The sequence below is a fragment of the Ascaphus truei genome, chromosome 2, assembly GCF_040206685.1.
Source record: "Ascaphus truei isolate aAscTru1 chromosome 2, aAscTru1.hap1, whole genome shotgun sequence".
NCBI classification, from domain to species: domain Eukaryota; kingdom Metazoa; phylum Chordata; class Amphibia; order Anura; family Ascaphidae; genus Ascaphus; species Ascaphus truei.
In genome coordinates this window covers 327,885,529-327,901,633 of record NC_134484.1, presented here as the reverse complement: position 1 = coordinate 327,901,633, position 16,105 = coordinate 327,885,529, and the positions used below count along the sequence as shown (strand labels likewise).

At 42.0% G+C, this 16,105-nt stretch overlaps 1 protein-coding gene across 5 annotated transcripts in view; it reads left to right on the top strand.

Moving 5' to 3' along the window:
* The window catches only part of SUGCT (succinyl-CoA:glutarate-CoA transferase), a 1,155,962-nt gene that overhangs the window by 32,638 nt on the left and 1,107,219 nt on the right, over nt 1–16,105 (top strand). For all 5 annotated transcript variants that reach the window (XR_012799210.1, XR_012799211.1, XM_075586600.1 and 2 more), the window contains exons 5-6: nt 3,308–3,358; nt 5,456–5,576. Coding sequence is in view for 3 of the 5 variants with exons in the window: in XM_075586600.1 (XP_075442715.1) it covers nt 3,308–3,358; nt 5,456–5,576 (172 nt within the window). In the remaining 2 variants the exon portion in view is untranslated. The remainder of the gene's footprint in view (nt 1–3,307; nt 3,359–5,455; nt 5,577–16,105) is intronic.

The following is a 16,105-nucleotide window of genomic DNA, read 5'->3' as shown; positions in this document are numbered from 1 at the left end:
GAGGATTTTTTTTGTGCAAAGCGGCGAGAGGGTCAAAATGGGGAAGGCTGACATTTTGAGTGCGGAGCGTTGACAGGGTGATGCTGACGGGAACGGGCGGGAAGGCGGAGGGAGTGTGGAGCAGCCGGGAAGGCAAGAAAATTGACGGGGTAGCGGCAGACAGGGTGCTGACTCCGCAGGGGTGATAGTCTCAGGTGGGTTAAACTTACCAAAGTCAGTGTGTGACTCCGCAGGGGTGATAGTCTTAGGTGACAGTCTCAGGGGGTATGGTGAGACTGTGTGGTAGTATGTGTGTGTGTGTGTGTCACAGTGGAGTAGGTGTGTCCGTGATGTCAGCGTACCTCTTGGCCAATGAGAGTCGTGGCGGAGGCGGCCCATGGGGGTGGGCGGACCGAGGGACCAATGAGAATACCCACATCTACTAACAATCAAATACTTTTCATTTTTATATATATAGATATATACTGTATATAGTGTTCTCTTTTTTGGTCCATTATAAGGTACAATATCACAACCTATAACAAAGCTACACTCCATGGCTACTAACTTTGAAATATTTCTATATTAGAAGCACCATGACTATATAAGATCTAGTTTATCAAGTTGTTTTACTTTTGTCTCAAATCTGTTGGACATGGTAGTTTATTACATTTTATGTATATTATACACTTCTTTGTGCTGCTGCTGTTATAAGGGAATTGTAAAGAAGTAGTCACATGACTTCACAGGACGCCTCGGGTGCACGGAAGTCCATCCACAAAGGGGAGGTAAATAGAATACAAGCAATTTCTCTAAATAGAGAAAGAACCAGCAGTCCTGAGGTCTTGAAAAAAGATATTCTTTATTCTGGTTAAATCGATTTTTCAGTTACCAACTCTGACCTTTCTTAAGAAACCACCAATAGCACCCTGTACAACTAATCAAAGTCGCCACTAATATTAGACCTTAGTATATGATTTCTTCCAGGGTCATACTGGATATCGCTCTTATATTACATATTACTTACATTACGTCACATAGACTGCCCAAAAGAGGAGTATCGAAAAGTACATATCGACCGAGAACCTTAAGTCACGTAACTCCCCAGACAGGGAGTAATGGACAGTACCTCTGGAATGTGTACCAGGTACCTAAAGTCACATGACCACAATAATTGGAGCTTTGGACAGTACTATATCTTTCAAAATTGGTGCCAATTTTACACGTAGATTGCACCCCTGTTATGTATGGACGTTCAGTTTGTATGTACAGATGCAGCAGCCGTTATTCGAACATTTCACGCGTTGTATACCTCGGAATACCCATGTCATGGCACGTGATTTCTTCCAACCGTACCGCCTTAAGACGCGAGTGCAGAAAATGGCATTTTAGTGTTCTGGTTTTTAAACACCTGAAATTGACACAGTAGCACAGTACTGTACACGTTACAATTCATTCATTTCTGCCACGGATACGAAACAGAATCCATGAAATTCAAACAAAGCAACCGCGATAACCACGTGTGCCTGGGGCGATTGGCCGCGTGAATGCCGCGTGGAATACAGCAGAGCACACGAAAACGGCTCAGTGAAATGTTCGAATAACGGCCGCTGCATCTGTATCATAAATTGTACTGTGTGCTATTGCTGGTATTTTGACAACGGTCCGAGTTTGTGATCGAAATGTCGATTCATCCAGAATAAAAAGTATCTTTTTTCAAGACCTCAGGATTGCCAGTACTTTCTCTATTTAGAGAAATTGTTTGCTGTTATAAGGGAGAAAGGTTGATGGCTATACTATATATTGACAGGTTGAGACATAGCATTACATTTTAATTACTCAGTAACTCCTCCATAACTTCCCCTTTTTCTCTGTAATCACTCCACAAACTGTAAGCTTGGTACTTTGATACTGAGAAACAAACTGCATCTCTCAGTGTTACATTCATACAGAGTCTGAGTACACACTTTTTTTTAATCTGGGGAAATCCAGGTCCAGGCTCTTGAGAGAGCTAATGGAGAAGAATACTGGCGCACAGCAAAAGAGTGGGTCACCAAGAGGTATGCTGAAAAATATCCTTTATTGATCCATAAAACAAATAGAAAACCTCCTACGCGTTTCGTGTATGAAAATACACTTTATCAAGGAGTAATCCTTGATAAAGTGTATTTTCATACGCGAAACGCGTAGGAGGTTTTCTATTTGTTTTATGGATCAATAAAGGATATTTTTCATAATACCTCTTGGTGACCCACTCTTTTGCTGTGCGCCAGTATTCTTCTCCATTTGCATCAGTTATCCCACTGGGCTGCATGCGATTTGGAACATGTGTGACGCGGACACCATATGAACATTATGTGAGTATTTTGGAATTTTCGTTTACTCATGTTACATTGTGAGTCCAGGGTCCATCCCTTTGAAGATAAAATAGGGGTTTCATCAATAGCCCTAACTTCAGGAATTTATTGGCCCCCATTGAGGACTTTACATCTTTATTATCTACAAGTCTCAATCCTTCATGTTCATATTATTGTTTATGTCAATGGATCCAGCGCTGGAGCGCATTAATCACTTATTATCTATCTTGAGAGAGCTATACTGCTGGCCCTGGCAGGGGAAATGGATGCAACCATTGCACCTGCAAACGAGACCCCTTTCCTCTGCCAGGTTCCTCCTTTACCTCCGCGACACACTCTAGGCACGCTTAACAACGGTGCTTCCCCCCAGTACACAGCCACAGGTCTGCAATCATTCATCTATCCCTGCTCCACAGCCACAAGCCTCTCCCCCCCCCCCCCCCCACCGTTGTTTGTTGGTTGTCAGAGGAGTCCCTACAATGTGATTCCCAATGGGGCCCTGGATGCCCCAATGCTGAAAATAAATGATTGTTTTTTCAACCATAGAAGGGTAAACATTAAAAAAATATATCATATATATTCATATTTGTATAAGATTTGGGGTTTGATTCCAGCCTAAGACAGTTACATGACTTGTGTGTGAAATTAAATGTATTTCTCTGTGTCCTATTCTTTCCACTTGTAACTGGATTATAGTGATATCCTTCTACCTTTGGAAGCTACTGTATCTTGCAAAGTAAAATGCCTGGAGTTATCAGTATTCCACCTAGAGGTGGCTGCAGGAATTTCTCATGTATAGTTTTAATGTTCTTTGTACAGTAATTGATGTGCTGTATACAGTAAATACTGGCTATTTACTATTGTTATCTCTTACATTGGAAAATAAAGGCTTTGACTTGAAAAAAAAATGTCTGCCTCCACAGTCTAAATATTTCTAATAAATGTTTTTCTTTCCCCCGCCCCCCCCGTAGAGTATAGCAATCAATATGAAAGATCCAAACGGGACTAAAATTATTCAAGAGGTATGTCGAATAGTTCATTAAAATCGTATTTGATATTGTATTTTGTTGGTTTTGAGTCTGTTTTGTTCTCAAAGCGGAAGAGAAGTGGTAGACTCAAGAGGAATGGTGGCACCTTCTCGGCAGTGAAAGGGTTAATACGCTGTGCTCGTTCAGTCATGCAATTTTTCTTTAAACCCTTTGCTGCCATCAGTGAATGCCCCATATCGGTTCTTCCTGGGACCCTACTTGGCAGATTATTGACTATTCTACACAGCTTATTACTTAAGTAGATAGTTTCTGTCTAAATAAACGCAATATGCACCAGTAGGCAATAGTACTGTATACTGTATAAAATGGGATTGCTGGTTTACCTGCAGTACTTCCCGTTACTGCCTCTTTCGCACGTGAACACTCTAAAGTTAAATAGGCCCTGAACACAATAATTTGCAGTATTCCAAAACTGGACAAATAAACCCTATTGTAATGAATTGGTTTGTGCATGCCTCTTAAAAATACATGAATTAATTAAGACTGCAAATACTGGGAAAATAGCGCAAGAGGATATTTCCTCAATTAAAATGTAAAAATGTATCACAAATCTGAACCCCTCTCTCTCTCTTTTAGTATATCTTTCTTGCTCTCTCCCCCCCCCTCCTCCCCACTACTACCTCACATGTTCACACTAACAACCAATCAAATGCCATCAATTTATCTTCAAGCAGCCAATCAAAAACATCCTGCTGAATAAATTGTATGTTTTATCATCTATTAAGTGACTTAACAAGGCGCTACCCTAAATTGAAATCTCATTAAGGGTTCTTAATGAGGGGGAGAGAGACACACACTGAAAGGGCAACACGTTAAGTGTAACGGCCATTAGCACACATCTTTTGCAAACATTAGCACTATCTAACAACGCCTATCCACAGATGTCCATTAAAGTTAACACAGGGATTTAACCTGACGTTAAGTAGGTCAAAGCTAAAGGTGGCTTTGCTCCTATCTGGACCCTAAAATATGGGTTTTGTTGGTGCAGAGAGAGAGGTGAGATAGTCCTACATTTGTTGCAGACCTGCCTGAGACATGCAAATGCACCACAAGTGGTATTTTTTATTTAGTTTACACAATACAGTGGAGGGTTTTTGTCATTTTTTTTAAACTACCATAACTTTTTAAATGTCTGGTTATACCCACGTACCAGCTTCACGTTGCATAACCAGTAACCAATCTCGCACTGATGAGACCCAAATGGTTGAAACTGCTGTCTGTGAGTAAGTTTACTGGCTATGCAATTCTTTAACCCACGCTGTGCTGATAAAATGTGTAATACAGCAGGCATCACCTTATAGGTTTCCATGTTAAAATGGATAAGAAGTAAAGAATGACACACTGCTAATTTGCATGTCATTACCCAGAATACCTGGCTGCAGTGGAAGCACTGTTTACTAAATGCTAATGGTGAAAGACAGGGTTGCAGACCTGTCTGAGACATGCAAATACACCACAGGTTGTATTTGTCTTGAAAGTACCAAGTGACTTGTATACCTCCCGAAACATTGCTTTACACAATACGTGGAGAGATACCTGTCAACAAAACAAAACACACCTGAGAAATATGCTAATTTAGATAATTTGAATATACTTTGCTTATCCAAATTAGCATATATCTCAGGTGTGTGCCTTTTTGTGCACAGGTATCTCTCCATGTGTTGTATGAAAGGTGTGTTTGGGGGGGTACAGTATATAAGTCACATCGGATTGTCTCTCTCTAACAAAACCCATATTTCAGGTTCTGGATTGGTGTAATGGCATCTATAGGTACGACCTAACTAACGTCTCATTAAATCACTGCGTTAAACTAGAACGGACATCTGTGGATATGCGTGGTTAGGAGAAAGGCCTCTTTTGCATAACCATTAGCAGTAACGGCAACGTGCTTTCTGTCGGAAAATGGGATTCAAACGGACGTTAGTGAGCTTTGAAGATTCATGTTAATGCTTAATGAGGTGTTAACTTAGGTTAGCACTTTGTTAAGTCAATAACGGACCTCGGGGTATCTGGGCCTAGCTAAGTTGTTTTGTTTTTTACTCAGTGCTATTCCTGATGTCTCTTTTTCAGCTCGCAATAGCCTGTGATGTTCTTATCGAAAATTACATTCCTGGCAAATTGGCTGAGACAGGATTGGGTTATGAGGACATTAACAAAATTGCTCCTCATATTATCTACTGCTCCATAACAGGTAAAGTAATTGTATTCTTGACAATTAACATTAAATGGTCTATTTACTAAAGTCACCATGAATGCATTCATTTTGGCACTTTTGGTGAGAAGAGGGGGGATTTCCAATGTTGAATTGACGTGTTTAAGGACACTGGTTATCTTTAGGTATTCTGTCTCTTTTACCCATGATGAAGGCTAACCCCGAAACATGGTGCTCTTTTCTCCCTGTATTACATCGCTCTGCATATTCAGTTCTTTATTCCTGCTAGCAATTTTTGCCAATTTTCTTGTTTTGAGCGCTGTGGGCCCCTTGTTCCTATTTACTAAAATCTCCAATCTACAAAATGGAGTCAAAACAATACCAATATGTGCCGCATGTACTAAGTGTCGCAAACAGCTTTTTGGCGCTTGTCCAACTGTATTTAATTTGCTCTTGTGTGCGCCTATGTATTAACCTCAATCCATCTGATTATTCTTTTACATGGCGCACAGAAATGGGCTGCGCCAGAAAACCAATTTAAAGTACGTCAAAATGTCTGCCAGGCCTAAGCACAGCGTTATTGCAGAATTAACATTCTATGTATTAACCCCAAAATGTATGTGACGCAACACAGATGTTTCATTAGGTTAAGAAAATACATTATTTTCACAGTATGGATATTACAAATAATATTGCACTCATGATGTATATTTACTAATACTAATTATAAATATTGAAAAATACACAACATTATGTCTTGATCAATCATGTATTTAACATGAGGGATGTGTGTAAAAAATTATTTCAAAATTAGGCATGATACGTATGGGGTTTCCAGGGGCTGATCGTGTTGACCACAGAGCGGCCGGCACAATTGAAATGAAAGCGGTGCCCGCTCCACCTCCATTTCTATTAGCCAGAGGGGTAAGGAATGTGGCGATCATGTGATCACTTCCAAAACGAATGCCAGAGGTCCCAGCGGTACTCCGGTGCTGCCAGACCTCCGGCACTGTTTAGAGCAGCGGTGCGCAATCTGTGGGGCGCGACCCCCAGGGGGGGCGCGAGACTGCCGACGGGGGGCGCGGGGTTTACAGAGGCCCCGCGCGCTTCCCGAAGGCACTTAAATTAAGTGCCGGGGGAGCTGCAGGGCCTCTGTAAACCATACTTACCCGTGGCTCCGGCGGCTTCCTCCCGGCGTCGCCATGGCAACGCGGCGTCAAAATGACGCTGCGAGGTCATGTGACGTCACGTTGCTATGGCAACGTGACGTCATTACGCCGGAGCGCGGGTAAGTTGGGGTTGGGGGGGGCGCGGGAGCGAGGGGACAGCCGTCAGGGGGGCGCAGAGAAAAAAGTTTGCGCCCCCCTGGTTTAGAGCAGCCATATTCATGTTGGCCTATAATGATATAGAATAAACTGTCCTTTTGGTAACCTTTTATAGTCTGGTCTCAGTGAGATTTTATGACTTTTCCCAGCCCCAATAGCACCTTTGGGTACCTGCGACCCATCACACATCCTGTCATTTTAATATAAACAGTTATGCAAAGTTGGTTTTTGAAAAACAAAATGCTTTTCCTTAATTAATTGATTACACTAACTAACACTTGGACAAGTGACCACCAGGGGTCACTAAAAGCCCTAATAATAGCACTCAAAGTCACCATATACAGATAAGTATATGGTAGAGAATGGAAATAAGTATAATTACTAGGACCAAAAGAGGGTCTATTGACCCTAAGACAACAGACTCAAATATGCAATTAAAAACCGAAAATAATAACATTTTTATTAAATCTAATGTGACGAACAGGGACAACTCAACATATATAGGGAACATATAACACACAGGATATTAAAATCCTTAATGGAAGAGACGGCTATGATATAAGTGATAAGCTAGTATACATATACACAGCTTGGAAGGAAAATGTCCAGTCGCATAGAAGGCATGTGGTCGGATGAAAATGTATATCATCAATCATAAACAAGCAGTTTGTAAGGTTACCAAATACGTAATGATTACCATCAGTATATCGCAGTATCAGACACTTATAGAGGTTCCCCCAAAATGCCCCCCCGACAGATAGATATCGGCATAAAGAACAATTAGCGGGAGTATATCTGGGAGTGCAGACAGATATAAAGTAGGGATTACGGGTGCATAAATGCTACCATCAGTGAGTGTAGATCCCGCTGTAGCTGTAGACTGCCTCCCGATACCTGTGTATACTTCTGAGTAGGGGAAATCGGCAATGTATCCCTGTGTCTGCCGCTATACTACCTTCTCTTCATGTTACCACATAACACGAGCCGTCCCTCCTGGTGTGCGTCATACGTCTGACGTCACCATACCCCGACGTACGTTTCACGTGCTTGGCACGCTTCTTCAGGGGGAGGTGACTTCTCCCCCTGAAGAAGCGTGCCAAGCACGTGAAACGTACGTTGGGGTATGGTGATGTCAGACGTATGACGCACACCAGGGATACATTGCCGATTTCCATTCCACGGACACCAACCCAGACCCGGACTGATTTAAAGAGCCCTCTACTTACAGGTACCTCTTTGGACTTTGGGATCAGAGGTTGGTAAGAAGCCTAGCCTCCAAACCCTGCAGATTGGGACTGGGAAATGTGAGTTAGCCCTTACAATGGGATAGGCCTTTTTTATTTGTTTGTTTTGCATGCTGACACAAAGCTGTACTGTTTAAAGGCACGGGCTAAATAAAGCCAATGGTTATTTTCCCATCAATACTGTAGGTCTCTCTGGTTATACCACTGCCAATGTATCCTACACTCACCATATTGATCCCCAGTGCAAAACCCTTGGGTGGTTGATGTGCTAAAAAATAAAAAAAAACATTAATCGATTGATTACTGTTTTGGACACACTGGAATAAACATTAACGCATGGTGCATTATTTTAGTTGATCAGCCATGTTGATCTTTTACAAGTTCCTGGTTAGCTTTGATTTTGATGAAGTTGCATTGTCTTCTTTATTAAACCTTGAAAAACAAGACCTCTCAATAGCAAATACCGTCAACTATATAACAATCCACAGCTGCACTTATTCAGACTTCCAGTGACACTGAGTACTACAGTATGATGATGGCATCATTAATAGGTGGAAGTAGTTATGCAGGCTTGAAATGTACATAGATACTCAATATCCCTAGACATGACAGCACATATATTTTTGGGTAGAGGGCAGGGGGAACTCTTACTGTCCTATATAAACAGCTGCTTTAATAAAAACTGACCTTTGTGGGCCATAAAATGAGGGAAGTAAGAGTCTGTGACATAAAGTATTCACTGCAATGATTAAGAGCACATTAATTTGAACAAGAAATAAACAAGTTTAATGAGAAAAGGAACTTATTTAGGCTATTGTAATGGATGACAGCTGAATGTATCAAAGCTTTTTGCAATGTATTGCAGAATAGAGCAATGAGTTTCAGGCATCTTAACATTGAATGAGTTAACTGATAACCCTGCAAACAGATGTACAGATTTAAAAAGAAAGAAGAAACCAACCATGCATCATTATGAGTAATTAATAACACACAAGTGAACTTTAAAATATATCCGTGCTTCGAATGCTATGGTGCTTATTACAACCTCATACACTATACCACTTTTCAGGAGTTTAGCACAAACATGCAATGTATTTTAAACCATGTACATCCATTTAGTTAAAATATGAGTGTGTCAGGATATTTCTAGGGTCTGGAGGATATATTTGGGAAAAACTGACGCACAGAACGTGCAACTGCAGTCGGTTGTATAAAAACAAGTACTGTAACTGTTCCTGGTGCTCTTAGTGAAACATGATGTTTCTAGGAGCATAACTGACGAATCAGAATCCCCATTTATTATTTTTAATTCAAATGTATTTGTAAAAGAAATTAACAGCGCAAACTCATGTTAGATACTAATAACAGACACCCAAACAAAAAATGGAATGAACAGAAAAGCACGAATATTGCATAAAATCGTTTACTAATCTGGAGAAATGATAATACACTCACACTCTCCCAATTAAAGCAAGGATTGAGTGTCACAAGGCACACTGTCACCCACCCCGGACCCGTCCCTCTGAGCGGGCACGCTGTATCTCCCCCGCTTCTTCTTCCGCTTTCATGGAGTCACAAGATGGACGTCGGTAATTTTTGGGACGATTTTATGCTATGCTTGTGCTTTTCTGTTCATTCCATTGAGGAGCGGGTCGATCCATAAAGAGGAACAGCGGGAAAACACAATCATCTATATAACTAAGATCACAAAAGAAGATAAAGTATGTGAGTGCTGCTATCCACCTTACATTTTTGGTGCACTTTATATACATATATATATATATATATATATATATATATATATATATATATATATATATATATAAAAACAACAAGAAAAGAAACGAAGTAGCGCCTCTATTATACCTTGACAAAACTGTGATTAAGTTTACCTAACTATGAATGCATCCAATGGGGTGGCAAAAGTGGGTATAATATACTAAAACCAGTATTTATCCAAGGATTTTACGTTTATATGTTAAAATATGTAAAATGTTCAATAACAATAACCTAATACTTTATTAATTAATAAAATCACATATAGACTAAATAAAAAATGTAAAAGTATTATGAAAGTGAATGAATTAAAATGCAGATGAATTAGAACTTAAAAAACCTTAAAAAACACAGAGTCCTGTTCCAAAATAAAGCATCCAGGTAAAGGCAGCCCGTTTCAAAGGGGTCACTACTCCCCTGAGCCCCTGATGAAGTCATCATAGATGACGAAATGCGTAGGGCGTGGCTAAGACTGAGGTGTCACTTTCCCACGGACATTACCACTGCTGTTTGAGAGACATTGCAGGCTGTGTGAGGCTAAGAAGAATTTTGGATCCTTTTCCCCCGGTGGTGCACTGATCAGAAGCAGGGAACTGAAGGTGCTGGTTCCCGGAGGGACTTCCTGTGCGGGGCGCCTGACCGGAGGGACGCCACTTCCAGTTGTTCGAACCACGTGGAGAACAAACAGGAGAAGGTTACCATTGCTGATATCGGACGGCAGTACTGGCTTATGAGAGCCTATCTCATACCTGCTCTTAAACCGTGTACCTTTGTGAGTGGGCATTTGACTGTTTTTATTGTTCTATAAATTAAATTGTTATACTTTAATGCACTAGGTGTGTGCCTGTTTCTTTTCTTTTCTTTTTTCATATATATATATATATATATATATATATATATATATATATATATATATATAAAAGTAAAATCGGCGCTAGGATTAGCACAATTGGTGAAATTGTATTTAAAAATAATGTGCAAAAATAATTAATTTATCTAATGCAAATCAAGTATTGTAAAAGGATATTGTGCCTGTAGGATGCAGCTCTCATTAGGATCTGCCTATCCAAAGAATATAGAAATAGAGATAAAAAGCGCAATCCTACATAGCAATTGAAAATATAGGGGAAATTTATTGTAAAACAACAAAGGCTTGGTTACTGGACATAAATACAAAAAATACACAGACAGTAAATGTATATATAACAAACACAATTAGAGGGGTAATCCAAGATCAAAATAAATTGGTAAAATACCAATTAAAATGTCCAAAAAGTCTATTGTAGAGGAGTGTATTGCAGATGAAGAATCACTTGTAGCATAGACCAATAGCAAATAGAGGAGAGTAAAAAAGCTGTGTATATTATCAGGAGTGGGCTGAAAGATAACCTCCGTATTGAAAAGGTTGCTGAAAGATGACAGGCAGGGCAGATGTAGGGAATAAAGGAACGATCTCACCAGATAGTGTAACCACGATGAACCCCAAGGGGTCCTCGCGTCCCTCCGTCAGCTGCACCAGCGATTGCACGCCGTAAGGTGACCACGTAATGCTGACCAGGTAACACTGGAGACAGTCTCCTGCTTCCTGCTTCCTTTTTGGACATTTTATTTGGCATTTTACTAATTTATTTTTATCTTGGATTACCCCTCTAATTGTGTTTGTTATATATATGTAGCCCTTTTTGTGAATCCCAGATCTAAGGGAACTACTGGTGTGCTGTGTATACCTGTGGTTTCAGGAGCTCTGAGCCTCCGCCATGGGAGAGCCTGGGTTCATACCCTTAACTATCATGGTGCAGCGCTTCCACTTACCCAGGATCCCCATATTAGAGAATCTGCCCTGAGTAAGAAACATACAACGGTATTGTGCAACAGGCAACCTTTTACTATTTGCAATATGTAACGAAAGCTTAGAGAATATACATGACACGTCTTAACCCTTATACTCTATCACATCATGTAACACACACACAGTGGCTCAGCCACACCTTGTTAGGTATAATGTTCTGTACACAGGTGGCTCTGCCACTCTCCCTAGGAGTATGTCCTGTAACTAGTGTCTGTACAGCATAGTACGCTGGCACACTGGTGCCCCCAATTAGTTAGTGGGAGGCGGGATCAGCGCCTGATGACCGGTGTAGGTGCACTTGCTGATTAAAGATACCTTCCGGCCACAACGGTGACCACACCACTTCACACAGGTACCCAGTGTTGCTCCAGCCTTTCGCCGACACTCCGCTATGCTGTGCGGTCTGTCCTCCAGACCAAGATGGCGTCCGCAACTCCGCAGCTGAACCGCACTAACGGGTGGGTCCCTAACTACTACGGCCGTCCCTACAAAAGCGGCACCCTACGATGACAGGGGTAATGCTCCTGGGGGCTGGGGAATGTCTCTCACCTAAGCGGAAGGGTCACTGACCCTCCGCTCGCGCACACGAGGTTCCGCCACCTTCCTCCTTCACCTCTCACTCGTGTGTCCCACCGCCCACACGCATCCTGTCTTCTCTCTCCAGAGTCTCGCACCCTATTGGTCCTCAGCCTCAGCTGACTCTCTCACAGTTCAGAGTTCAGAGTGCAACCCCCAAAGTCTCTCCAGATTGGTTGCCGTTCGCGCGCTTTCCTCGCGCATGCGCAGCCAGACTCTACTCAGTGACCTTGCTGGCAAAAGAACAGTATGGCGCTTCCTATGTCAGTGACAGCGCGGAACCATTACATATATATGTATACACATCCTTACATATACATTTACTGTCTGTGTATTTTTAGTATTTATGTCCAGTAACCAAGCCTTTGTTGTTTTACAATAAATTTCCCCTATATTTTCAATTGCTATGTAGGATTGCGCTTTTTTTCTCTATTTCGAGATATATATATATTATTTTTTTTCGATACATTTTTCACTGGATATCTTTGTCTTATTGCACGTATTCACCACCATTTATTTTGAATTCGGGGGTATTAGACACTGTTATTAGTAACAAAGACAAGTTTGCGCTGTTCATTTCTTTTCACCATTGCTTTAAGCGGTTTAGAGGCCATGCATACAAGCGACACCTGGTCTTCGATGTGCACAAATTAATATGAACAATACTTCTGTTGAATTAGTTCACAACATAGATGTTCACCAAACATAGGTGTTAGTGAAGTGGCGTTCTGTTTGCTCTCTTTTTGTGCTTTTTTCCTATCAATGAATTTTTAGGCTGTGGCCCAGCCATGGATGGACACGTTATGTGGTGTTGCTGAAGGCATCATGGTACTTTATAATTCATTTGTACTGCAGCTAGTACAGTACTTATGTTTGCAGCACACACTTCCAGCTCCAGCATTTTATTTTTCCCTCTTGGACAATGATGTGGTTAAGTTTGGCTGACACAATAACACTAAAAGCTTTTCCCCTGTGAACATCGGTTGTTAATGTGAACAGTTGAAAATAACTGGCACACAAACTATGGTAAAGCACTACCTAGTGGATTTATGTAGGGCCAGATCCACAGAGGTCTGCTAACTAACTGTTCATGGGACGTTATCAAAACTAGCCACGGGCGTCATTTTCCCTGCCTGTCCCCAAAGCTAATTATATTCACAAACAGCAAGAGTTGTATATCACATTAGCATAAGCTTAACGCCATGTTACGTTAGCACGCCCTCGCGGTAGCTTGAAATAACATGACCCGCGTTAAGCATGTCTTACCTCCAGGTGGCGTTACTCTTTTCCAGACCCTGAAATATGGCTTGAGAGAGAGATATTAGCACATTTCCCAGGTATTTCAGGGTTGTTAACAGATATCTCTCCACATGTTGTATAAAGGAGTGTTTGAGGAGATATATAAGTCACTTGCTACTGTCATAAAATTCTCTCTCTTCCCTCCCCCTCTTTTTAGTAGGAATTTGGTAGAAAGCATAAGCTATATGAAGGTATCAATATATTGCCTTTTACTATTAAAACCTTTCATTTAAGTTTGACTTAAACGTATTTAATGGTCAAAAGGTCATGATTACCTATCCCAAAAGTTATTATAATACTTAATGCTGGAATAGTAAAAAATTGACCAGAGCATAAAAACTAATTAGGAATCACTCAAGCCGTCAGGTGGAAACAAGATACATAATATTACATTTGCATACAATAATATTTATTCTTTTCTATACCATAGTAAATGAATTAGGACATTTACAGACGTGAGAAACTTTTTTTTTTTTAATGCTAATTAAAGAATAGAAAATACATCACATTATAAATTGTGTGTTGGGTTACCTTTTCAGCTCGTCCTGTTGACACTGCCAAAAAAAAAAAAAAACTACAGTAACAAACATTGGCCCAGATGCACAAAGCTCTGTTAATCTAAATTAACGTTGTGTTAATAGTAATGCTTCTTCGCTAGAGAGAATAACATCAATGAATTCAGTTTCTCATTCAAATAGTGTAGCATTATTTATTCTAAGTGTAGCGCTGCTTCCCCCCCACCCTCCCCCCTCTGGAAGATCTTGCTAAAGCTACAGGTGTCATGGTGCTTGTTACCTGTGAGGGTTCAGGAGAGATGAGCGTCCGCGATGCTAAGGGGAAACAGGACAGGCTTTTGGTGATCCTCAGGCTGACATTCTGGTTCTGGTGCAACGCCTCCAGTCATACTGGATACAGTATTACTGTATACTGGAGACAGTCCCCACCATGACAGTCTTCTCTTGCATACCCCTACCCAATAGAAGGTAGCTTAGGCAGGGGTATATAAAACAGGATCATATATTGGCATCCACTGCAGGTGTTATTGCAGCGAATGCATAGGGTTTTAGGATAGGTCCCAGACCTTTGGATGGTACCGGCCTTCTCACAGTCTTGAGGCCTGGCACTCTGTTCAGATCTTTGGCTGCAGTCAGCCCCAGGAGAGAGAGCTGAACTGCATGTCTCTACCCCAGGAGGGGGAGACGTGGACTAACTATAATTTAGAATACTTCCTCCCTAAGGCCTCGGGCACGGTCAGCGCTGAAGGGCGCTGACCCGTGCTGAGGCGCGCTGGTGCTTACCAGAGAGCCCCTACAGCCGCAATGAGAGCGGCTTTAGTAGGGGCTCGTCTGCACTTCCCCAAGCGTGCGGAAGCGTAGGTCTTATACAAATTTTAGATTTGGCGCTCGCCGGAGCGCAGGGCGGTCACGTGAGCGGTTCGCCCAATGAGGGCGAACCAGCTCCGTGACGTCACTGGCCCGTCCCCCGACACGCCCTCGGACGGCGCGCGGACCAAGGCCAGGGAAAGCACCCGCTTTCCCTCAGCCTCTGCGCGCCTCAGCACGGGAGAAGGCACCCTGGACGCAGCCTTAGGCACAGAGGGGGGGCACAAGGTCTGCACCATGATTGGCTGCACACAGACCCAGTTCACCTCCACCTCCACTCAGAGAGGCAGCATGAGGGGGGGGTAAACCTCACAGGATAGCTCGCCACTGTCTGCAACTACCAGGACCCACGTGACAGGAGGCAGAAAGTATAACCTGGACCAGCCATGGCTACATAAGTGTTAGTGCTTATCATATGCAAAAAGAGATGTTTCCTCTAACATCGCAGATCTACTAACGGGTGTTAAGGTTAACTCAAGGAATTCGCTTTTTGTCATGTAGGAGAGGGTCGGCATCTAGGGCCTGGTCATGCCATATGTTTGCTCCTGGATCACACGACCTGGCAGTGCCAGAGATTCAGTGGGGCTCTGATGCTGCCAGACCCATGGCACTCTAAAAGTTAATATATAGCAAACATTACATTTGAGCCTTTAGATCAAGGGTGGTGGAGACACACAGTGAGAGTGGTGGGGGAGAGAAGGGTGGGGTAGACCGAGAGAGGGGAGAGAGGGGAGAAAGTGACAGGATGGGGGAGACCGTGAGAGAGAGATTTTGAAATTAACACACAGAGAGAGAGGGGGGGGGGGTGGGGAGAGAGAGATAAGCACAGGGAGGTGGAGAGAGATGTTACATGGAGTGGTTATGGGGCAATAGGAGGAGTTATAGGGGTGGTTATAAGTGGCAATAGAAGTTATAGGGATCGGTTATATGGCAAAGGACTATGTGCGGACCTTTTAGGGGCTGAATGGCTGCACTTGACATGTATCATGTTGCCCAACATTGCTCTAGATAAATAACCTGTGGTCTGAATGTCTAAAATTACTAATGTAATAGAACACTTAATCATATATGCAAGCAATCATTTTAAATACTATTTTTTTGTCTATTTGTTTTGGCC